General features: G+C 36.5%; 1 protein-coding gene across 1 annotated transcript in view; it reads right to left on the reverse strand.

The window, feature by feature from the left end:
* The window catches only part of KCNH8 (potassium voltage-gated channel subfamily H member 8), a 366249-nt gene that overhangs the window by 179644 nt on the left and 160387 nt on the right, over positions 1-26218 (reverse strand). Inside the window, exon 3 of the mRNA XM_038570738.1 lies at positions 23314-23445. Within this exon, the coding sequence (XP_038426666.1) occupies positions 23314-23445 (132 nt within the window). The remainder of the gene's footprint in view (positions 1-23313; positions 23446-26218) is intronic.

Below are 26218 nucleotides of genomic sequence, written 5' to 3' on the forward strand. Positions count from 1 at the left end.
CCTCAGAAAAGGTGCATGGAAGGGAAGTAGATTTTTAGACCTTTCATGTCAGAGAAAAATATCAGCTGGATATAAATTCCACATTGGTTGATTAGCAGCAACACCCTAGCCCCTGACAACTATCATTCTATTCTTTGCTTTCCTAAGTTTACCTACCTAGATATCTCATGTAAGTGGGATCATATCATCTTTGTCCTTCTGGGACTGCCTTAATCCACTCAGCATAAGGCTGGAATTCCTTCTTTTTAAAGGCTCAGTAATATTCCATTGTATGTATATGACACATTTTTTTTAACGCATTCATGCATCAATGGACATTTAAGTTGTTTCTACATCTTGGCTCTTATGAATAGGGCAAGAGTGAACACTGGAGTGCTAATATTTGAGATTCTGATTCTAGTTCTTTTGGATAAATATCCAGAAGTAGAAATGTTGGATCATATGGTAGTTTTAATTTTTAATTTTTTGAGGGACCTCCACACCTAGTTCCCAGGCTATACTATTTTGCATTTCTACCAACAGTGCATGAGGGTTCCAATTTTTAAGGCAATGCTGTACTGCTTTTTAGCTTCCGGTATTCTTTTGAGAAGTCCAAAGTCATTCTGGTTTCTGATCCCTTGTATGTTACTTTTTTCTTTTTTTCCTAGAAGCCAAAAGAATCATCTTTTTGTTTGCAGTATTATGAAATTTCAGTGCAGAAACTCACATCCTTCAGTTCCAGAAACTTGTAGTAGTTGATTAATAGAGTCCTTCACTCTAGTTTCTTTTTATTCCTATTTCTCTCTCTCTTTCTTTGATACTGTTTTTAATCTAGTTCCTTAACCTCCTAGATCTGTGCTGTTCAGTATCACAGCTGCTAGACACCTGTGGCTTCTCACATTTGCATTTAAATTAATTGAAATTAAATAGATTTTTAAAATTCAGTACTTCAGTCCCACTAGCCCCACTTGAAGTGTTCAATAGCCATATGTAACTAGTATGTACCCTATTAGCACAAATATAGAACATTTTCATCATCACAGAAAATTCTAGGACAGTGCAGTCCTAGATGGTCCTCTAATCTTATCTCTTTTCTTCTATTTCCACATCTTTGTCAGTCTGCTCAAATTTCTGAAAGATTGCTCAACTTAATCTTCCAATATTTCTATTAAAATTTGAGAAAAATCATTATTTTTAAATTTCCAAATTTTTCTTAAACTTTGGAATTTAACTTTTCTTTAAAAATTTATTTTCTTTTCCTGTATCACCCTATATTTATATCTCATGGATTTAATATCTAGGATTTAATATCTATTCTAATGTGTCTAGAGATATTGAATATTAAGCTTTGTTATTCCTAAAGAGTTTCTTCTTACTCAAGGTAGACTATTCATCTGTGTTTATATTAGTTTATATCCTTTATATTAAAAGATTTCAGTAGAAGTCCAGGCAGTTTTAGATATCTGCTTCACATTTAAGATATTACTCAGCCATTAGAAATGACAAATACCCACCATTTACTTCAACGTGGGTGGAATTGGAGGGTATTATGCTGAGTGAAATAAGTCAATCGGAGAAGGACAAACATTATATGGTCTCATTCATTTGGGGAATATAAAAATTAGTGAAAGGGAATAAAGGGGAAAGGAGAGAAAATGAGTGAAAATATCAGTGAGGATGACAAAACATGAGAGACACCTAACTCTGGGAAACAAATAAGGGGTAGGTGGGCAGGGGGTTGGGGTGATTGGGTGATGGGCACTGAGGGGGGCACTTGGCGGGATGAGGACTGGGTATTATGCTATATGTTGGCAAATTGAACTCCAATAAAAAAAATTAAAAAAAAAAAGAATGGAACATGATAAATCTGAATGGAAGATCTAAGCACATGGATAAGATGTGTCAAATTTGTTCTTTGTCATAGGGTGATATGGCTAAGCTATTTGCATAAGCAAATCCTACTATCAACATATTCAGAACTTTCCTCCTGTGCTGTTCAGATTATTTTGAAAAGATTCTTCCAAACTCTTATCAACAGAGTATACACTTGGCTGCTAGGGTTCTAGGAGCAAACTTGAGAAATCAGACCAGGGTCAGAGTACTTGGGATGTACATATTTTTATCTCCTCCTCTTTTAGTGCAGCACCTGTATCCCCAAATGTGCCTGATTTTCTTCAGTCCAGAGATCTTCAGTCTCACCCTCACAAAAGGAGACGTCTCACATTTTTCAGCAAGGGCAGGGAAGTGTATCAGACACCTATTAGAGTGTGCTGTGCATTCATGACCAAAAGATTTATATTCCAATGGTTAGGAATGCCATGATTGAGGAGAGTCACTTGCCAATGATCACATACTATTTGGGGACAGCATGTGTATAGCGATTGGTTGCACTGAGTGTCCAGGCCCTTCACCCAACTCAGGACAGTTCTGAAAAGTCATCCTGTTACCATACCAGAACCTGAAGTCTTCTGCTTCATCCTACTTTCTTTCCTTTTCACCCAGATCTTTTTTTTTTTTTTTTAAGATTCTATTTATTTATTCATAGAGACACAGAGAGAGAGAGGCAGAGACACAGACAGAGGGAGAAGCAGGCTCCATGCAGGGAGCCCGACATGGGACTCCATCCCGGGTCTCCAGGATCACACCCCAGGCTGCAGGCGGCACTAAACTGCTGCGCCACCAGGGCTGCCACTCACCCAGATCTTGATCCTACTAATACTTGCTTCCCAGGGAACTTAATAGTTTGGGGAGGGCAGTTGTCTGGTTGCACAGAGTAAGGGAAGAAATCTGTGGATTCAGCTGCTTCTTAAAAAATACTTTCAAATGACTTGTGTTTTAGCTTTACCATGATCGTCACTTTGAAAAGGAACTCTTCTTGAGTCTTGGAAAGTGCTACAGTAAAAATCACATTTCTTCTGAGCTTTTTGCATTACTGGTTAGGATTTAGGTTTCCCAGATCCATTCAGTTTGCACACATCAATTTGCTTTTCAGTTTCTAAAATTTTTTTGCTATTATTTTTGACCTATAAGCTTACGTCTTAAAAAAAAAAAATCTTTTCACTGTCATTTTAGTGACATTTGGGAAATATGTACATGTAATAAGCCAGTTTCTTGATGTAGACTTCACTCTGCCTTTGGAACTTCTGACGTTTTTATTTGCAGGCCATAGTGGAGTAAACGGAAATATTAATTGTTAAAGCTCTCTGGTTGCCCTAATCCCAGTAAGGAGAGTGAACAGGTAAGAGATAATATATATCTTGAAAGTTGATATATTCTTAAGTGATGGGGAACTATCAGATTGAAGTTCAGTATGGAAGGAGTTATTACAGATTTTGCAATTATAAGATATGACTAAGTATAGATTAAAAACTAGACATTATCTCAAGGATCATGGTGGTTCACAAATTGAATGACAGTCATAACTATCTTTAACAGCCATCCTGATGGAATAGAATGCATAAAATGCAGGCATTTAAAAGCTATCTTTTTATTAAACTCAGTATTGATGAGATATAATATGCATTAGTATGTACTGTTCTAGACTCAAAAGGAGTAGAATGAACTTCAAGAGGGCTTAAAGGAAAATGGCAAATATAATTATAGGGTTGGGGACAGGGAGAACCTAAGTAGTAGCAGAAAAACACACAGTTTATTCAGAAGAGAAGAATTACATGATTTTCTAATGGCCCTAAAGCATATAAAGCAATACTCATTTGTTTTCACATTTTTAAGTGCTTTTTCTGAGAAAATTTAATGGGATAATAGGTGGGTGAAAGTACCTTATTGATAGGAGGCCTTTCAATGTTAGTTTTCTTCCTTTTTAAAGGACCCAAGCATGATAAAATGGTCTTAAACTTCAACAAGAAGGAATGAAGTTTTTTGTTTTTGTTTTTAAAGATTGTATTTATTCATGGGAGACACAGAGAAAGGCAGAGACATAGGCAGAGGGAGAAGCAGGTTTCCTGCAGGAAGCCTGATCCAGGACTCCAGGATCCTGCCCTGGGCTGAAGGGAGGGGCTCAACCGCTGAGCCACCCAGGAGTCCCAGGAATGAAGTTTTTACATAAGAATTCCCTAGAAGTGAGTATTTTTAGAGAATGGACTTATTGTTTTAAAAACGTGTACTGAAATTTACATTGAAAAAGGAATGGATGGATTATATCCATGAATGTATGCAAGAGGATTTTCTTCGTATAATGAACCTAGGAATCATGTATTTCTTCAGTTTTTTTCTGTATTTTCCTCATTTTTTTTTCATGAATGACTATGCGGCATTTTTATAAGGGATTACCATGGTTATATATTCCTTTATACCGTGGTGTAGAAACTCTCTAATGTAGCGATTATAGCAGATCAAACTCTGAAGCCAACCAAGGCTTGGGTTCGAGTCCTGGCCTCACTACTTACCAGATTTGTGACCCGTGGGCACTGTACTTAACTTTTAAACTCATTGATGATAATATCCCCTACACTACAGGGTAGTTGACAGGATTAAGTTCATAAATATATGAAAAGCATTTAGAAGAACAACTGGCTTATGGAAAGCATTCAATAATGTTGGATATCATTTCTATTCCAAGCAACAATTAAGGCATTTACAAAATTATAGATTAGGAAGATTTTAAAAGTAAAAAGAATTTAGGCAAAGGGTAGAAAAGAACAAAATGAAACTCAGAAAGAGCTAAAAATTTGATATTATTTAGTCATATTATTAAATATTATTAAATTTCTAGCTCAATTAAAAAGAGGAAAACATGGTTGAATATAATAATTAGAGTAGCTATAAATAAATTTTTAAAACTCATATCCTGACCTAAAAGAAATCGTCCCAGGATTCTCATAAAGGAGTCACTAGATTATTTAACTTTTTTTAAATCACAAAATGTAAAGAAGTTATATAATCTCCACTCTTAAATACCCTTAAGACTAAATTTGTAAATATTAATGAATACCCAAGGGTCCAGACTTCCTTATGGTAAGCAAATATGCTTTTTGTTTTCTAAACTACAGAAATCAAACACAGCTTAGCTTCATGACAAAAATGCCCCAATGCAGGGACATACATTTCCCCCCTTAGTTATAGGTAAACAAATCAATAGCTAGAAAGCTGTAATGCTTCTGAGATTAACTCTGCATTTCTATTTTCTGTATTTATCACCTTACCTACCCTGTGGTGAGTCTTCCTATAATTGAGAATGTATCCCAAATTACACTCATTTAAATATTGTTTTTCTTACTTTGTCATATAACATTTGTACACATTTAAAACATTTACTTCCAAAGAACTCACTTATTTGTATTTAGGCCATTTTAATAATGCCTGCACTTTGATTATGCTTTCTAATCTATGTGCTAGTATAGTATAATATATATTTTTTAAGAAGTGTTTTGGGTGTCCTTTAAAATCACTGTGCACTACCAACAATACTCGAGACTTCTACTACTCTTTGGGAAACATTAGATTAAAATAATAAACTTTGACATACATATTCACATTAAAGCTCATTTTTAAATGTGAAGTTAATAATATCTAACATAGAAGTGAAAACTATATTCCTTTGTTAAATGAAAAAAAAGAAGGGAAATTTTGAGGGCTACATTAACCACTGAAATCAAGGCATGCTTACTCAGGTGAATGCCTTTCCTGCTTCTTACTAGGATAATGCTGTAATTATCCACAAATTTTCAGCCACTGCTGTTAACACAGCAAAATTATCTAAGGTAATAAACTAAATGAGTTCCCTCTATTTTTTAAAAAATTGTTTACTAAGCATCACTATAGATGTCTTTCAATGAGTTTTTAAGTTTTTATTTAAATTACAGTTAGTTATCATACATGTAATATTAGTTTCAAGGGAACGAAATAGTGATTCAACACTTCCATACAAAACCCAGTGTTCATCACAAATGCCAACCTTAATCCATATCCTCTATTTCCCCCACCCCATCCTTCAATCTCCTCCCCTCTGGTAACTATCAGTCTGTTCTTTAGAGTGAAGAGGCTATGTCTTGGTTTTCCTCTCTCCTCTTTTTTCCCCTCTTTGCTTATTTGTTTTGTTTCTTAAATTCTACATATGAATGAAATCACATGGTATTTGTCTTTCTCTGACTGATTTATTTCAGTTAGCACAAAACACTCCATCCATTTCTTGCAAATGGCAAGATTTCTTTCTTTTCTTTTTTCTTTTTTTTTCTTTTCTTTTTTCTTTTCTTTTCTTTCTTTTCTTTTCTTCTCTTTTCTTTTCTTTTTTATGGCTTAACGAGAGTCTAATAAGTAAAACAGCCAGTTGTGTCCTGTGCTTATTTTTGCCAATATGGCAAGTTTGAAAGTCTGTCTCTTTGTCTCTTTGTATTTATTTATTTATTTATTTATTTATTTATTTATTTATTTATTTATGACACACACAGAGAGAGCGAGAGAGAGAGAGAGAGAGGCAGAGACACAGGCAGAGGGAGAAGCAGGCTCCATGCAGGGAGCCCGACGTGGGACTCGATCCCGGGTCTCCAAGATCAGGCTCTGGGCTGAAAGCAGCACTAAACCACTGAGCCACCCTGGCTGCCCAAGAATCAGGTTCTAATCAGACTTCTAATCAACTGTACCAAGCAGGGTATTTATCTGTAGATTCTTTTGAGCTTTTTGTGTAAGCAATTATATCATTTGAAAATATGACAGTTTTGTTACTTTCATAACAATCTTTTATTTTTCCCTTCTCATGGCACTAGTCAGAGCTGCTAACTTAGGCGAAACAGAAATGGCAACAGCAGTGTGTTGTTTCAATTGATTATTATATTGGTCATTTTTTACAATTTTTTTGGTAGACATAACCTTGATCAAAAAGCAGAAGATTCCCTTATTTGTATTTTTGCCAGGAGCTCTATATAAAAATATTTTTAATATGTACTGTGGTGGAACTCCTGAACTTACTGAGATGATCAGATTGTCTCCTAAATTAATCAGCTAATATGGTAGATTTATTAATACACTTTCTAATGTTAAATCTTTCTTCACTGTAATAAATTCAATTTGCTCAGAATGCATTGTTGCTTTTATTCATTGTTGGATTCAGTCTGTTTCTATTTTTTGTTTAGAATCTTTGCATTTACATTTATGGTGAGATTAGCTTGTCATTTTCTTTGCCATGCTTTGCAAGTTGTCCTTAGCTGGGTTTAGTGCCAAGATTGTAATTTTTCTATCCTCTGAAAGAATATGTTTAAGACTGAGTTTATATGTTTATTAAATGTTTGGGAATACTCATTCATGAAATCATTTGAGTTTAATATTTGTGAGGAAAATATTTAAGCAAGTGATTCGATAGGTTTAATTATTACAGGATAATTCAAATTTCCTTTCTCTTCTTGAGTCAACTTTTAAAAATTTTTCTACGAACTTTCCATTTCACCTAATTTTGAAAAACTATTGGCATAAAGTTTTTGATTATATTATCTCTTTAATCTCTGCTGTATCTCCTGTCATTTCCTCTTGTTCATTTCTAATATTAAACTGTCCAAAAGGAAAGTTTTGATGTAAGTGAATGATCTATATTTTAGGTGGAAGTTTCTGTATCTTATCTCCATTATTCAAGAGTTCAAGTGGATAAAACATTCTAGGTTGGCACTGATTCTCATCAACACTTGGAAGATAGTGTTCCACTCTCTTCAGGCTTTTATTGTGTTGAGAGGAGAGATGCTAGTCAAATTGGCTTCCATTTGCAGATAAAGTCATTTCTCTAAGCCTGCTTTTAAGATCTTCTCTTTGTACATAGTATTCTTTAGTTTTACAATGACATTTCTAGATTTGGTTTCTTTACATTTCTTCTGTTCAGATTGGTTGGGCTTCCTAAATTTGAACATTGAGTTGCATTAATTTTGAAAAATCCTTAATAGTTTATTACCCATCATTCTTTCATGACAGAGAGAGAGAGGCAGAGCCACAGGCAGAGGGAGAAGCAGGCTCCATGCAGGGAGCCCGATGCCAGACTCGATCCCAGGTCTCCAGGATCACACCCTGGGCTGAAGGTGGCGCTAAACCACTGGTCCACCAGGGCTGCCCCATTACCCATCATTCTATTCTTTTTCTAAAAGTCCACTTTTTAAAATCTTTTTACTCTAACCACTATTTCTCTTGATTTTTTTCATGTGTAATACATTGCATAATTGGATTGCTTCTTTTCTAATTCACTTACTTTTTCTTTTTCTATGACTAACCTGCTATCCATCTTTTTCATTGAGTTTATTTTTAATTATTATCTTTCTCATTTATAAAAGTTCTGTTCGGTTCTTCAAATATACATGCTATTTTGATAGTCTTTGTCCCTCTATCATATTTTACAGCCCTCTTGAATTTTCATTAAATAAAGCATACTTATATTCTTATCTGATAATTTTAATATCTACAGGCTTGAAGATTCAATTTTGTGATTTCTTTTTTTTTCTGGTGACTCTTGCTCATGATAATTTATCTCATAGCATTGATGACTTTCATTGTAAGCTCATGTTCCTTGGAACTTTGTCTCAGGATTCTTTTAGAATTGCAATTAGAAATACCCAATGGTGGACTGCAAACTGGTACAGCCACTCTGGAAACAGTAAGAAGTTAAAAATAGAGCTACCCAATGACCCAGAAATTGCACTACTTGGTTTTTACCCCAAAGATACAACTGTAGTGATCTGAAGGGACATCTGCACCCCAATGTTTATAGCAGCAGTGTCCACAGTAGCCAAACTGTGGAAAAAGCTCAAATGTCCCTCGACAGATGAATGGATAAAGAAGATGTGGTAGGGATGCCTGTGTGGCTCAGTGGTTGAGCATCTGCCTTTGGCTCAGGGCATGATCCCGGGGTCCTGGGATCGAATCCTGCATCAGGCTCCCCACAGGGAACCTGCTTCTCCCTCTGCCTGTGTCTCTGCCTCTGTGTGTGTGTGTCTCAAAAATAAATAAAATTTAAAAAAAAGATGTGAGATATATATATATATATATATATATATATATATATACACACACACACACACAAATACATACATACACAATCGAATATTACTCAACCATCAGAAAGGATGAATACTTACCATTTACATCAACATGTTGGAAAAGGAGGTATTATGCCGAGCGAAATAAGTTAATCAGAAAGAGACAATTAACATGGTTTCAGTCACGTGGGGTTATATAAGAAATAGCACAGAGGATAGGGGAAGTGAGAGAAAACAAAATGGAAAGAAATCAAAGAGAGAGACAAACCATTAGAGACTCTTAACTATAGGAAACAAACTGAGGGATGCTGGAGGGGTGGTGGGTAGGGGGATGGAATAACTGGGTGCATGAGGATTAAGGAGGGCATGTGATGTAATGAATACTGGGTGTTATATCCAACTGATGACTAATTTAACTCTACATCTGAAACTAATAATGCACTATATGTTGGTTAATTTAATTTAAATTAAAAAAAAGATGTTGAAAAAATTAAATATGTTCAATACAATATTTCTGAAATAAAACCCACTTTTCCAGTAAAAAAAAAACCAAAAACAAACAAAAAAAAAAACCCTATCAGAGAAGACTTGTGTGCCTGGTAATCTCACAGACTGGAATCACTTTAAATAAAATTTTCAGCTAGGTTTACTCAATTTCCAACAGATGTTACAAATTCAGCCCCAAATCTAAATAAGTGTGATCTTGTGATAAGGAATTCTTATGAAAAATGTTCTTTTTCTTTTTTCATGCTTTATGCAGATCCAAGGTTTAGATAAAGAAGTCTTCTTCTTTGGGGCCTCTCACCACCACCCCCACCATAGATGACACTTCAATGTTTCAATATGTGAAAGATACACTGTTTTGTATCTGATTTAACCCCACAAGAGAAAGTTGAAGTGTCCAATTTTCTACTTGTTATAAAAATGATAACTCCTTCCTCAACAGCAGGTGTGAAAAATATCTGGCTTGCTTGTGACTACCACCTTCTTTTATTCTCCTATTCACTATGGCCTTGGTAGACAGAGTTCAGTAATTGATTATAGCAGCCTTCCCCTGTGAGACAAGATGCCACCTCAACAGGCTTTTCAACATAAAATCTAGGTAGTTATTTCCAGCCAAAAGACATTAGATTATACAGTAACTCTTATTTGCCAACTTTGTCTAGATCATCTGATTCATTAGATTTTTTTTTCTCACCACTGTCGTTTGTTATACTCACAAATTAATAGCTTCTCTTTTGATTCTAACAATGATGTGTGATTGCACAAGGGTGATAGTCACTATGAAAAGACACCAGCAAAAATGCATTTCTTAGTGTACATAATGGATATAACTCCAATCCACAAATCTAGCAATGACTGCACAGAGTAAAATGGCCAGCCAGCAGTACTTCTGCAGATATTGATTAGCATTCTTGGCTTTCAGGTTCTCCTGTTATCCCAAGGCTGCCAATGAGCTCATGTAATTGAGCAGAACATTTTGTCAAGCCTTTGAGAAACTCCTTTCATTCACCATGTTCCTGTTCTCTGGTTATGTGAGAATTTTTGGATACCCTCTAGTCCTTTCCTACTCACTGGTAGCCAGCATTTTCCCAGGAACTTTGCAGTTAGACTAGATCATTGAAAATCAGTTTTCCAGGGTACAATACCCTCAGCAGATATTTGGGCTTATCCGAAGTTCTATTCGTGCACAGAAGGTAATGACAGAATATTATTAGGAATAATTTCATTTTAACTTTAATTTAGCCAACCTCCCTTTTAACACAAAGCTAGACTACTTACTCAAAAAGTCATGATCCAATGGTATGGTTTGGTTTTCTGTTCTGTCTGTCTTGGTTGTAATGTATATAAATAAGTTGTTAAATAATTTGCTAACTTGTAATTTCATTAATCTATCATTCAGGTTTTGCTGAAATTCTATTGAAGGTGAAATACAGCTGGAGTCCCATTTGGGCTCCATCATTTAATGACTGCTCTCAGCTCATACTATGGCACCTTAAACATGTAAGAGAGTAAATACTGGAGAAATCAACCCAAATCATGATACTTAGCCACTCTGATGGTTACTTCTTAACACTGTGCTTCAATGGGACTCAGGGCTCTATCATATTCCCTCCTTCTCTGTTGGGTTTTACAGCTTCCTTCAGATGTTCCTGAGTACATTTCTTAGTGATCACATTACCCTAAACCACTTTCTTGAGAGATGAGCCCTCACAGATGTGTCTCTCATATTGTGCTATAATGTGTGGGCTTTCATATTCCATCTAGTAGGCATATTTTACCCATCTTTTCACTAAGGTTGTATAAATAAATTAAAAATTTTGTATCAGATATATCTGGAATATCCCATTTCTCCTTTTCATACAAGGATCACTGATTTTCTTCATTAGTCATTAGAAGTTGCTATTTTCCTTTTCAATAGTTTTACTATCTCTGCCTGTTCTGCTACTTTATTTTACCTTGCTACATAAGACTTCCCATATGCTTAAAAATCCCCCATTTACCCCCTAAGTCTCAGCTTATTGCTGGAGTTTCCCTAGCTCAAAAACTCCCTTTAATAAATAAATTAAAAAAAATCATTCTAAACTGATTCTAAATCGCCACAAGACTCTTCATCTCTTAATGGCACTCAGTTCAGTCTTTCATGTGCCCACCCCTAATCTCCATTCTGGTTAAATTCACTCAAAAGTGAATCAGATGTAGCTCTGCCTTCACACAGCTCAGAGTCTAGAAGGGGAAAAGGAACACAATAAAGAAACAAACGCACACACCAATGAGCTCATAAGCACCATTTATAATTTCCAAAGTTTCTTCTCAATATAATCAGTCATTTTAGCAGCTTTCTAGCTAATAAATATTCATCTCACCTCCCATCTTGCATCAACATTAATATGAATGTTTGCTATGAAATGCTAATACTTAGGCAAAAAATTTGATTCTCCACATTGAGTCTGTACATATTTTTCTCAAGAACTGAAAGATGTATTTTTAAAGTAGATTAAATAAAATTGAGTTACCATATAATTTCAAGAAATTGAAGCAATTAGATGAACATTTCAGTAGACATTTATCTAGTGAAACTTCTATGTTCTCTCCGAGCCACATCATTCCCCACAAAATGTGTCAAATAAACACATTCAAAGCCTCATGGAATTTGGGGGAAGCCTGTTTGTAGAGACGAACAGGATTGCTCAGTGGGGCTCTCAGATCTTCTTGTCTGCAAACAAGCTAGCTGGGATGGACAGTTGACTTTTATTGATGTGAGAGGCAGAAACTAAACTCAAACCCCCTTTAACTGGGGACCCAGGCCCTCCCTTCAGTGTTTCCCAGCACTTACCTGAAAGGCTGACACCTAAGCTCTTGGCACTTAACAGTCTGTTTTTCTCACACTGGCAAAGCCATCACCACACTAACCCATATAAAAAGAAATGCAAAAAGGGTAACCACTCCTACACCACCACCCTCTGCAGCACAAACCCATGTCCTGCCAGACCTAGGTATGCTTCTCCATAGGATGCTGATCCCAGAGACACAGGACCTCATAGATCTGTCCATGGTTCCAGACTGTACCATATCATTCATGACAGTTGCATAACAGCTATAATCCCTGAATTAGGAACACTCTCTAATACCAACCTCCAGGTGAATTCTGTTGGATACAGAGAATATCACTAAGAATGCATATAACCAACCAGAGGTCCAGTTATATGGCTTTTTAAAATTCTCAGCCTGAATTTTTTTTAATTTTATTTATTTATTCATGAGAGAGATAGAGATAGAGAGAGAGAGAGGCAGAGACACAGGCAGAGGGAGAAGTGGGCTCCATGCAGGGAGCCCGACGCGGGACTTGATCCCGGGTCTCCAGGATCAGGCCCTGGGCTGAAGGCAGTGCTAAACCCTCAGCCTGAATTTATGAATCTTCTTAATACTCATTTGTCTAGTGTTTCAATTAGTTGGGCATTTAATTACAAAATGTTTTAAATGTTACATTCACCCCCCAAAATGGTCAAAATCATGTCTCCATTCATGAAGTAATAAAACTATAAATACCTTTTATAAAAATTAGAATAATAAGGTATTAGGTTCATAAAGATTTGTCCAAGGATGACAAGTTCCAAGAAAAAATTCAGTCCACAGATATGTTTAAATTGGTTGCAGAATATTTTAAGTTTTTCCTTATTTTATTTTATTTATTTTTCATTTTTTTAAGTTTTTCTTTAAAATGGAAAGACTGTGAAGCAAAACATGTACATTATGCCTCAGTTTCCACCACAGTTTATCACAGGATTTCACTCATCTTATTATCCCATGGTCCCTAAAGGCAACTTAGTTTATAAATTTTGGCTTTCACTATTTGTCTTTGGAAGACTATTTTAAAAATGAAGATAGCGAAAATGTACAGAAAACCCAAAGGATTTTTTTCTTTTAATATAGATAATATAGATGAGATGAAGATTCTTCAATCACCTTAAGCATCTGCCTGGGCTGTTCATTTCATATTTCATCACATATTTGACAAAGAGTTGGTATAGATTTCCTGGAGGCAGAAATAGATGTCCTCACAAAAAAGTATCAATTTTTACAATAGTTCTCCCATTAGACAACTGCTCTCTATTAAGATATCTGCATATGTTTCTTCCACTTTGTAAACAAAAGAAAGTGATGGGAACAGTATTAGAATGTTCCATACTGAAAATGAAAATATTCCATGTATACAAAAAAATCATCTCAAATGTAATCAATATCTGATCAGTGGCTTAATGATTTGGAGAATATTTGTGTGTGTGTGTGTGTGTGTGTGTGTGTGTATATATATATATATATATAATGACTTCAGTTACCTTAAAAATATTGACCAAATTGAGATTCCCAGAAACTGAAAGATAATCAGAAAAATCAACAAGAACAGGAAATTGACCAATAGCAAAGATTCTATTTGAAGTGAAATGGCCATTCAACACCAGCAGTAAGAACACATTTTGAGAGGGAACTGACTCAGGTAAATACATGTCAAATGGTCTTTGATTTAAATCAGGCACAAAAGAGCCAAACAATATATTCATCAGAATGTACACCTGAGACATGCAGTTTTGATAGTTATGATCTGATTTTGAAGAAGCAAGAATGCTATGTTGTTTTCTCTCCCTGAATAATAAAACTTGCTAAATTGGACGTCATTTATACATTTATGTATTCATCCATCCATCCATCCCTTAGGTATTTCTTGAGAACTTACTGAGTGTAAGTGATACCCACAGTGTTCCCTGATGTAACCTAAATTTTAATGGAGGATAGAATTATTACAGTAGAAATTAGTTTTGATGAAGTTCGTTTCAGATGGCAGTAAATGCTATGAGGACAATGAACATGCTGATGTAAGGGATGGCTGGAGGTGGGCTCCTTCAGACAGGGTGGTCACAGAAGCCCCTTCTAAGAAATGTGTATGGCCAAAGTCTTCTCAAATTCGGAGGCACAGGTAAATCATCTGAGGATCTTACTAAAATGCAGATTCTTTTTCTTTTTTAAAAGATTTTATTTATTCATTCATAGAGACAGAGAGAGAGAGAGGGAGGCAGAGACACAGGCAGAGGGAGAAGCAGGCTCCACACAGGGAGCCCGACGTGGGACTCGATCCCGTGTCTCCAGGATCAGGCCCCAGGCAGCAGACGGCGCTAAACCGCTGTGCCACCAGGGCTGCCCTAAAATGCAGATTCTTATTCAGAGGGTGATAAGGGCCTGCCTCGTGTGTCAGGTCCTTGGATCTCACATTGAACAGTAAGGACTCTAAATAAGAAATAAGAATGGTAAAAAGAATTGGGGCAGGAGCTTTCTGTTTTGATGACAATCACACGTGGGGTTTGGAGAAGGGACTGCAACAAGCCCAGACTTCTGTCCACCTCATTTCCAAATTTCTATAATTTGTTTCATAGGAGGCCCTAGGGCATGATGGAAAGAGAGCTGCTCTGAGACCAGGCAGTCCTGGGGCTTGAGTCCTGTCTCCATCTTCTCATGGTACCGAGGTTTTGGACAGTTCACTTGCTTTCACTTTGTTTTTTTAAGTTTCACTCTTCTCCATTCTAGCAGAATCTGTGGATAATCTGTCTGACTTATAGAAAATCATCAGTAAATGATAGACACTCTAGATTGGCTGACCTAACCTGACTTCCAAGTCCTTCTTCTCTTGGCTATTTCTACTCTAAATGTGTGAAAACCTTATAAATAGACTGGAAAACTTTGATTTCCTACCTTTCTTCCAGCTAGAGAAGGCCATGTGAAAGAGTTATGGTCATTGACAACTTGATGGAAATTCCCGGACACTCCTTCCGCCCACAAAAGCAAAGCCTCAAAAGGAGAAGCCTTTGCCCTCTGTCTTTCACTATCCTTTCTGTCTCAACAGAAATTAGTTCTAAAGGTGCAACAGGCATCTTAGAACCATGAAATGACAAGAATGAGAATGAGGTGCAAGCTGGCTCAGTAGGAAGAGCACGCAACTCTTGATCTCAGGGTGGTGAGTTTAAGCCCCATGCTGGGTGTAGGTTACTTTAAAAAAAAAAAAAAAACTTAAAAATGAAAAGAATGAGAATGACAAGCAGCACACATGAAGACAGCAGAGCAGAAAGGCAAAAAAGAACCTGAGTGCCTACCAGTATTGCTGTAACCATTCTAAACATGGGCTGCTCAGCTCCAGACACTTTGCAATATGAGAAAATAAAGCCCATACTGGTTAAGCTTATGCTGTTAGGTTTTCAGGTTCTTGCAACTGCTATTGATATCTAATTGTATAGTGCAGCTATTCATTTTTATTTCTTCTGAAGTCACTTAGTAAGAGGAAAAGGTGGGTGCAATGTTAAACTTTCATCAGTGTAGTTAATACTGACAACCTGCTGCTATCTGCCAAAAGTGAGGCTACCAGGAAAGCCATTGCATTTGAATACTGGTTTGTATCACTGCTGAAGATAATATGAGGCGCCTCACACATCAACCCCTAAATTCTCAAGACAAATCTGAAGTGCTCACTTTTTTAGAAATTATAATTAAAAGTCTCCAGGTCTGGGTTAACTGGTGATGTCGTTGTTACATAATGCATAGCTTGGTGTCAACCAGCATTTCAAACCAAAACTGGGGCGTCCTACAAGAAATAAACAAAAATAATTGCCTCGGGCCCTGTGCCTGAAACAATAAGGCACAAATTATGTGCGCAACTGGTTTGAATGGAAAACCAGATCAGTTATAATGAATGAACTGCTGTGAAATGAAGTTTGGAAAACAGACAAATAGAACTGACTATAGAGGAAAAGATCTTTCTTTCTCTTTCTTTTCTTTCTTTCTTTCTTTCTTTCTTTCTTTCTTTCTTTCTTTCTTTCTTTCTTTCTTCTTTTCTTCTTTCTTCTTTTTTATTTTTTAAATATTTTATTTATTTATTAATGAGAGAGACACAGACAGAGAGGCAGAGACATAGGCAGAGGGAGAAGCAGGCTCCTCGCAGGGAGCCCGATGTGGGACTCGACCCCGGATCCTGGGATCAGGCCCTGAGCCAAAGGCAGACAGTCAACCACTGAGCCACCCAGGCGTCCTGAGGAAAGGAACTTTTAAAAAAAACTGAACATTGTCTTGTAGGGGAAAGTCCTTTAATAAAATGAATTAATCAGCAAGTATGTCCTCTTTATCTATTATGTGCAGGCACTTCAGAAATTCAAAGACAATGGAGGAGTATGCCAAGTTTAAGGTCCTCTTCACAGTTTGAGAAAGACAAGCCAGATGAATGAAGCCAGCAGAAAACACAGAGCTGTCCAAGGGAAGGACCCCCACCCTGAGCTCAGGTGGTTCAGGCAAACTGACAACAACGAAAAGAAGTAGGATTCCCCTGGTGACTAGGAGTGACAAACGTGGTTAGATTGAGGGCAAATCTGAGAAATGGGTGTGTAGAAAAATGAGGATGAATTGTATTAGTTAAGTGTGAATAAACCAGCTTGGTTTGTCCAGAGACTTCAAGAAGGTCAACATGAGGAGGACCTGGGATCTGGTCTTGCATGGCAGGGGCGGGGCTCCCCACAGGGAAGCCTACCTTTCCCACTGCCTATGTCTCTGCCTCTCTGTGTCTCTCACAAATAAATAAATAAAATCTTTAAAAGAAAAAAAGAAGGTTAACATGAATGGTTGTTAGAAAGTGGGTTGCAGGGGTGATGAGAATGTAAGACCTGCTTTCATAAAAGCACATCTGTTGAGAGTCAAAAGGGGAGGTGCTGCCCCCTTGCTTCCTGGTCACACAGCCTTTCATCTGTGCGTGCACACCCCTCATGTCTCCCTATGTCTAAATCTACTCTTCTTATGAGGACACCAGTCAGACAGGATTAGGGCCCACCATAATGGCTTCATTTCATCTTAATTACCTCTTTAAAGGCCCTATCTCCAAATGCCGTCACATGCAGAGGTAGTGAATTTAAGGCTGTTCAACATAGGATTTGGGAAGCACACAATTCAGCCCCTAATTGTCCCCAGGCCAGAAACTTGGAGTCAGTCTTCTGCCTTCATCTCCTGTCAAGTCCTACTTCTAACTGTGAACTCTAGCTCCACATCTTCTACACTCCACACCATCTATATCTAAAATGTTAACTGGAATTTAAATAAAAACTTGAAGAAAAAATAAAGAATGATGTAATACAATATTTAAGACTTAAGCTCTGCCTACTTACATAGAGATAAACTTCAGCTTCCTGACTTTCATAATCTGCTTCCAAAAAATGTCAACTATTTGCTAGTTCAGCTCCTGAAATTAACATCCCTCTGTTGGGTGCATCAAACTCCACTCGTCTTTCAAGATTTGCTTAAATATTATTTTCCCTATGAAGTTCTTGGCTCTGCTCCAATTCTTGTTGGCCCCACCCTATCTTTTTCCCTTTTCTGGAAAGGATTTACCAGTTCTGCCTCTCTACTATCATTGACTACACTGTATCACAAATACTGGATCGGTGTCCTTCATAAGATCACAAGCTCTTAGGAGAGAAAAAAAGAATCCCAAGAAAATAACGTACACTCTGGACTTTGATTTGGTTATACAAATGTAAATCTTAGTTATATTAAGATTTTTTTTTTACTCTGTCAACTTTATCAACTATTATTGCACTTAAATTCATTGGTAAATGGAAATAAGAATAATACCTAATTCACACAGTTATAATGAGAAATAAATGAAGTTTCTGTTAGTATGAGGCAGAGACTCAATAACAGCTAGCTATTAAAATAATACAGAGAGAATATAACAATGACCACAACTATCTTTTACTGAGCGTATTCCATATTTTCTGTCCTATATGATTTGCATATATTATTTCTTATAAACCTCAATAAAATTGATTCATATATTGGGACTCACAAAATGGGACCCAGTGCCCTGACATCTAAACCTATGCTAGGCTGCACTTAGGGGAAATACCTGTCAAGGAATCCTAATATACACCAAGCACTATCCTCCAAATCAGCTTTAGCTAGCTTACCTTATCCTAAAATATAGGACCTTGCTAGCCTCATAAAGAAATCCCCTATCTCCTAGCCAATCCCATTGTTTCCATGTTGCCCCTACTACGTCCCTAGAAAACTCATTCTTGTCCAAAATCCGAGTGACCCACTGCTCGTGACACACTGTATACTCCCAATCCATGGAGTGTTTTCCCTTGAATAAAGGGCATCAAATCCATTTCTAAATTCCATGATTTTTGTCATTTGACAATCTAAAACAAATGTAGACACGTACAATTACCCCATTTTATAGATGAGAAAATTCAGTCTCTGAGATGATAAGCAGCTAGTTAGTCTAAGATCTAATACCCAACATGTGGTGGAACCAGGATTTCAGGTAAGTATAGATGATCCAAAGCATCTTCATTTTGACATCCCCTAACAATACAAATCTGAAGGCAGAGTGGATACTCAATAAGTATTTGTTGAATTACTCCACTATTAATCCACTTTTAAGTTGTATTAAAACATTTCTTACTGATAGTAAAAGAGGTGAACAGAGTCTCACCTTATTGTAATGCTGGAAATGGATATAGAAGTTAGTGGTTTACACACTATTTTTAGAATGGAAGTAAAATACATGTCCAAAATAAGGAGGGTATTAGGTAGTAAAAATCACCAGATTTCTGCTGAAGTCCTCCATACCCTCCCTCCCTTCTCCGTCCCTCTCTTCTACTTCTCCCCACCAAAAACACACACCCCCAGATCACCTACCCAACACACATCTCAGAGAGCTACCGGGTACACCTACAGTACTTTGTATTTTATGCTAATCTCTGATTGATGCTGTTCCTTGTATCTCATACCTTGCAAGCCTTTTCTATAAAATATGTTTTTCTTCATTTCAAATAAAACCCCAAGGGGGATCCCTGGGTAGCTCAGTGGTTTAGTGCCTGCCTTTGGTCCAGGGCATGATCCTGGAGTCCTGGGATCAGATCCCACATCAGGCTCCCTTGCATGGAGCCTGCTTCTCCCTCTACCTGTGTCTCTGCCTCTCTCTCTCTCTCTAGGTCTCTCATGAATAAATAAATAAAAAAAATCTTTAAGAAAACCTCAAGCAATATAGATATTAATGATGAAAGTATTTTTTAAAAATAGAAGTGCACAAGTTATACCTCTTAAAGTCCATAATTGAGCCTTGGTAAAAATTAATTTAATTAACACAAATCTTATTTCTACAACCCAGTGAACTTCAGTGATACATTTGTATGAGGTGCAATACCAGGTCAATCAGGCTCACTTAGAGTTTTCTAGTGCTATGAAACAATATTGCTCCAGTTACACAGTGACATTTTAATGATTTTCAAACACTTATCCTGAAGTTCTAAAAATATCATACGCTAAGATGTGCCTTTCCTGCAAGACATGCCATCAATTGGTGAATTTTAATGTATTTTTCTCTATTAATGGCAGGTTAAAAATAAAGAAAAGAAATATATATCTATTATTTAAGATCATTTTATAACCATATTGGCTTTATAATATTGGTGGGACATTTATAATAAGGTAGTAACAGAAGAAAATGTTCTTAAGTGCTCAGTACATGTTGGAAATAATACATAATCTCATATAAAGTAATAATCATTTGAGGAAAAAGTTATAAAACTATAAAAATTTAGGGACTGTTGTCAAATATTTCAAAATTCCTAAGTCATACTTTGCATTATATAGTTAATGTTAAAAATGTTTTGTTGATATTTTTTGCTTTAAACTTTGCAAGTGATAGAACATGATCATACACGTTCCCTAAACAAACTGGACTATTACTGAGCATAGTTGAACATATTTATTTAAATATAAACGTAAAACTCATTTTTAAGATAGAACTTTGAATTAGGGGCAGCGGTTTAGCACCGCCTTCAGTCCAGGGCCTGATCCTGGAGACCCGAGATCAAGTCCCACATCAGGCTCCTTGCATGGAACTTGCTTCTCCCTCTGCCTGTGTCTCTCTCTCTGCCTCATTCTATCTCTCAGGAATAAATAAATAAAATATTACAAAAAAAAGAACTTTGAATTAGTAAAATTGTCACTGGTTCCAGAGTATCCAAATTTATGCCCTCCACCCCCAAATGGCAAGTGCGGTCTTTCATGCGCAAGCAGTTCTGTTAGTGTGAAACATGTGGCCTCTCTCTGCTCCTTTACTCAATTCTTCCCAGGGAAAGAAGAGGAACTTAATTGGATCGCATTTGGAAGGACGGTATTAAGGCACAGCTGCCTTGGGGAACACCTGATCTGCTCTGGTCCTTGAGCTTGAATTTATAATTTGGGGAGATCTGCCTTGCCTCATTACAGCTTGACCAAGGGTAACTCTGCCTAAATCCAGAGCTGAGAAAGGGGAAGCTCACTTGCTGTAGATGATACATGTCAGATGCTCTGTTATCAGTATTATCAGAAAGAAAGGTGATATGCTGGTCTCCCATCTGCTTTATTCTTATTCCCTTGTGAGTTGGTCCAGCGCTTGGGTGGAGAAAAGGAGCGTTTTCATTGAGCTCTTTCAAACCCCAAGTGAGTAAGTATAGTTTGCTCCTTTTATCAATTTCAGTCTTCCAGGACAGGAATTTCTCCCTATCTGCAGAGCAGACATGACAGACCTAAGACAAAGGTGATGAGTTAAATTTTATAAAACCATGACACATGATCCTCATGTTTAAAGCAAGTCAGATTAATTAAATTGCTCCCTTTGAAGCAAAAAAAAAAAAAAAAAAGTAGTAGTCATATATTTTTTAGTTTTATATTTCTATCTACACATATATGGGTGTACATAATATACACACATATTCAATATATGAATAATGATTTTATTTAAATATTCTTTACTGTGGCATAATAAATATAAATATATATATAAACATATATACATATATATAAATGTGTGTATATATAAACATGTATATAAATGTCTTTCTCTCCTGTTCCTGGCAAACAACTCTATTAAGTTTTTGGAATCTCTGAGATGAGGAGTGTCTTTTATACACTGATGAATGATTAGTGGCTGGGGTTCCCTAGATAGCTTCAGTGATGAATGATTAGTAGCTGGGGGTCCCTGGCAAGATTAGGGAGTTGGAACTTTCACCCCATGCCTAACCTTCTGGGAGAGGAGAGGGGCTGGAGACTGAGTTAATCACCAATGGCCAATGATGTAATCAATTATGCTTACATAATAAAACTTCTGTAAGAATTCCTGCAGCAGGCTTGAGGGCTTCTGAACTGGTGAACACACTGAGGTCCTGGGAGTGTGGCTCACCCACAGGGACCATGGCAGCTTCAGATTCCCCCTCTCCATGCCTTGCCCTATGCATTTTTTCCATTTTGCTATTTCTGAGTTGTATCCTTTGTAATAATATAAGAAAAGTGTTACCCTGAGTGCTGGGAGCTATTCTAACAAATTACCGTATTCGCAGAGGGGAATGTGGGGTAGCAGAGCCTCCAACTTTAAAGCCAAGTAGGACAGAAGTGTACAGGTACCCTGGGCTCCCAATATTTGTGACTAGCATCTGAATTGAGGGCAGTCTTGTGGGAATGAACCCATAAACCTGTGGAGTCTGACACTAACTCTGAGTAGTGTCAGAGCTGAATTACATGATAGGACCCCCAGCTGGTGTCCATAAAGTTGGAGAACTGGTTCTTGGTATGGAGAAAATCCACACATTTAGTGTCAACAAGTGCTGTGAGCAAATACAATTCATACTCACCTTCCATATTCCTATAATACCAAAAACAAAAACAAACAAAACTAAAAACAAAACTGCACATTGACTCCCACATTTTCTTTTCTCTCACTGGACAGGTGTTACACTTGCTGTAATATCCACGTAACTTTCATTGTAAGACTGTTCTTTCCTTTTGTATGTAAAATATGCCTAACCATTTAGTCATGCAAACACACAGGAAAAGGGTTGTGTATTTGCAAACATTTTAAATGATGGAAGTGGGGGTGGGAGTACCATGATAGTTCTCTCTTTTGGGTTGTCATTTCAAGAGACATTCTATATTTAAAACACTAACATATATGTTTTAAAAGAACCGGAGTAAGAGTTCATTCTTAAAAAGACATAGTTGTTGAATGCCAAATAGCTTGTTCTCATAAAGAATTTACTACATAGGACATCCCTGAAATGACGATTGCTTTTTCTCTGGTCACCCCAAAGTATCTAATCCTACTCCTGTTTAAGTGAAACAAAACTGACATTTTTTCAGCATCAATTTTTGTCAGTTTGCATGAATTGCAAGAAATTTCATAATAAGTATAAACAGAAGGAAAAGTATAACTAAAAGGAAAGCAACATAGAGCCTTAGACTCCTTTAAAGATCATTAAAAGCTTATTTATACCTTAAAACAAATCATTATACTGTTCTGTATGATGAGATACAGATACACATTTGTTTCCGACAGTCCACTCTAGCAACCATTAAACTTGATTCTTAATTTTGCACGTGAAATTTTCACTTCTAGGTTTTGAGCTACTTCACTTTAGATGAAACTGACAGATAATACTTTTAATCACATCATTTTAAGTTCACTTATTGCTCTTGACTCATTTTCTTCCCTAATAAAACAAGTTGGTGTGATGCTTTATATTCTAGTAAACTATTTTCCATTCTCATTCTATTTGCATAGGAATATGAACTTCTGGTTCCTGTCAAATGAGTCTTTATTACTCAGACAAGAATGTAAATTCATGTAATGTCTCTGTGATTTTGGAATAGGCACCAAATACTGACTGCTAACAGTTCTGAATATTTATCAGTTGCTGTTATTAAAAAGGCAATTTTTTTTTCCTCCCAGAGTTTTTGAGTAAACAATTTCAAAATGTTGCTCCATCTGTCAATGTTTTCTGAAAACAGTACCAACCTTCTTTTTTATCTTCTGGAGTAATCTTCACTTTTGTATCTGTTATATCTTTGAATGAGGCCAGAAAAAGTACCACATCTCCTTTCTCATTCTTTATAGGAACAATATCCAATAGGCACCAAAATGGAGACCCTGCAACAGTAATAAAAATACAAATCAACCACTGCCTCGTGTTTTTCTTATGAAAACCTCAATCATTACTGGTGCAGTTAATAAAGTCCTTACTGTTTTCTTCTATCCCACACCTCCCCTCCAAAATCTTAAAAATGTCAGTTTTCAGATTCCATAAATGACTAGCCCATATGCATATCTCTTCAATCCCAAATGAAATGCTTTCTTTGAAAATAAGGCTGTATTTTAAACAAAAACACTTGTCTGTGCTGAGATATTTCTGCTTATGTAATTCAAACTGTATTTCTTTTTTGAACTTGTTGATGTTGAAGCATTCCACTTTATGAAACATTGCCCCTTTCCACCCCCAGCACGAATGGGTTGCTAAATAAAGACCTTTGTTTGGTAGGAGTTTGCTGGAGGTTTATTTAGTCGATTTAAAAATCAATGATTGCCCACCAGAATGGCTAACGTAAAAAAGATGGAAAATACCAAGTTTTGGGGGAAATGCAGTTACTTGAACTCTCCTACATGCCAGCTGGTTGCAAATTAGTACATATACCTTAAAAACTGTATGGCAGTATTAAGATACATTCTCACAATACAACATTAGGCAGCACTGTGAATGAACATTATGCAATAATCAACAATCAGATGGATGAATATCACTAACATAATATTGAGCAAAAGTAGCCAGTCACAAACGAGTAGAATACATTTACATTAAGTACAAAACAGTCAAAACTCACCTACAGTGTTAAAAGTCAGGTTGGTAGTTTAGGAGATTGTGATTTGAAGGGGAAACAGGTTGGGGGAGTTCTAGGATGCTGGTCAAGTTTTGCTTTATGATTTTTATGTTATTTACATAGGAATGTTCAGTTTTTGAAAACCTATCAAACTCTACACTTATGCATGTCTATTTTTCTACTTTAAGAACATATTTTAGGGGCGCCTGGGTAACTCAGTCAGTTAAGCATATGCTTTCATGGGTCATGTTCCCAGGGTGCTGGGATAGAGCCCCACATCAGGCTCCCTGCTTAGGTTCCTGCTTCTCCCTCTGCCTCTGCCTGCTGTTCCCCCTGCTTATGCTCTCTGTCAAATAAATAAATAAAATCTTTTAAAAAAATGAACATATTTTAAAAAGAGGTAATCAAGTACAATTCTATTTTTTGCACAAAAGAACCCTGAGAAATATCATTAGTAGCTTTAGGTTCAAACCCAAGGCTCATATTTTAAAATGTTTTTATGTATATTAAGATATACATTTTCAGAGTATATTAAAATTTTTATACTAGATTTCCTACTAAAAAGCATTCCTGGGCAAAAGAGAAAATTGAAAATGGCAAAAAAGTTACTGCTTAAAAACAAAACTATTCATCTACTCACATAGATTTTTCCTTCATTTTTCTTTTGATGGGGGAAAAAACACTACTATTGTGAATATACACCTTATTTGGGAGTTGATTTCTAAGTTGGGTATAAGACAAAAATAACAGTCAGAATACTGATATTCTGATATTTTAAGTTGTTTTGTATATATTGCATTACATTTCATAATTTCCAAAACAGGCTGAGATATCTATCCAACCTTAGAATCTAACAAATTTTTTTTCTTTAGTTAAGCACCAGATGAAGGAGTTGATATAGGGGCCATCTGACATAAAAAAAAAAATCACATTTTATTTTATCTGCTTTGTACTTTTTGAAAAGTGTAGTTGAATATACAAAAAAGTGTGTATAATGTGCTTCTACTATATAAAGTATGCATAGACTGTGTCCCTGTTCCACCACATCTTCCTAATAGCTTCAGCATCATGAATTCCTTTGATCTTTTGATTCAGATCTATGATTTCCTTTCATTCATCTTCCCAAATAGCTATGTAACAGCAATCCTATTTCAATATCCCATCACCAGGCTCCAGGAGACCTGGGATCCAAACATAGCTCCTACAGTAACTAACCTTGGACCATGGGGGGTATCAATTAACTACTCTTCTCCAATTAACTTGGTCCCTCAATTCTAATATCCTCACATTCATCAGTCCAGTGGTAGATAGAGCAACTCAAAAACCATGAGACAATAAATCAACTCTATCATCTATGACTAATGGGGAAAACTCATAAATAAGCCATATTCCTGGCCAAACACTACTATCCTCATCATCCCAGAATGGCTCTTAATTCTAACTTTTCCTATGGCCATCATTTCAAGTTGGGAGCTCTTTTCACTAATGCTGTAGCTATGGTAGGAACAAAAAGAACCATCATGGCAAGCTATCAATCAGACCCTGGACATAGTAATAGCAGGGACATGGCAAAACAGTATGAATCTGATATTTGGATCACACCTTAAAGCATCTCTCTGTTAGCTATCTTAGAAAAACATCATCTAAATAAGAACAGAGGCTATTAATTTTCCTGAAAATCCATTTTATCTATGCACTCAGATAGGCATCATTATTGTCTCCACAGAGACTTTGAACAGGTGAACCAAAGCATCTTAGAGAGAGGCAAAAGCATATCAGGTGAGAGAGAGCCAAGGGAAGAGCTGCCCACCTGACAGTATCTCTAATCACACAGCAGTCATTTCACATCATGTTCTGGAGCAGTTGAAAGATCACTTTGAGATTTGTCTCTTAAGTTACATGAGATATAACCTTTGACATTCTATAAATTCAGCAAAAGTTCTCAACATGGGTTCCTTTAAATTCAAATTTTGTAATGATTTGGCATGCACTAGCCTGATGTCTGCCTTCCCATTGCATATATGACAAAAAAAAATGTGTAGAGGCAC

The sequence above is a fragment of the Canis lupus genome, chromosome 23 (genome assembly GCF_011100685.1).
Source record: "Canis lupus familiaris isolate Mischka breed German Shepherd chromosome 23, alternate assembly UU_Cfam_GSD_1.0, whole genome shotgun sequence".
Taxonomy (NCBI): Eukaryota; Metazoa; Chordata; class Mammalia; order Carnivora; family Canidae; genus Canis; species Canis lupus.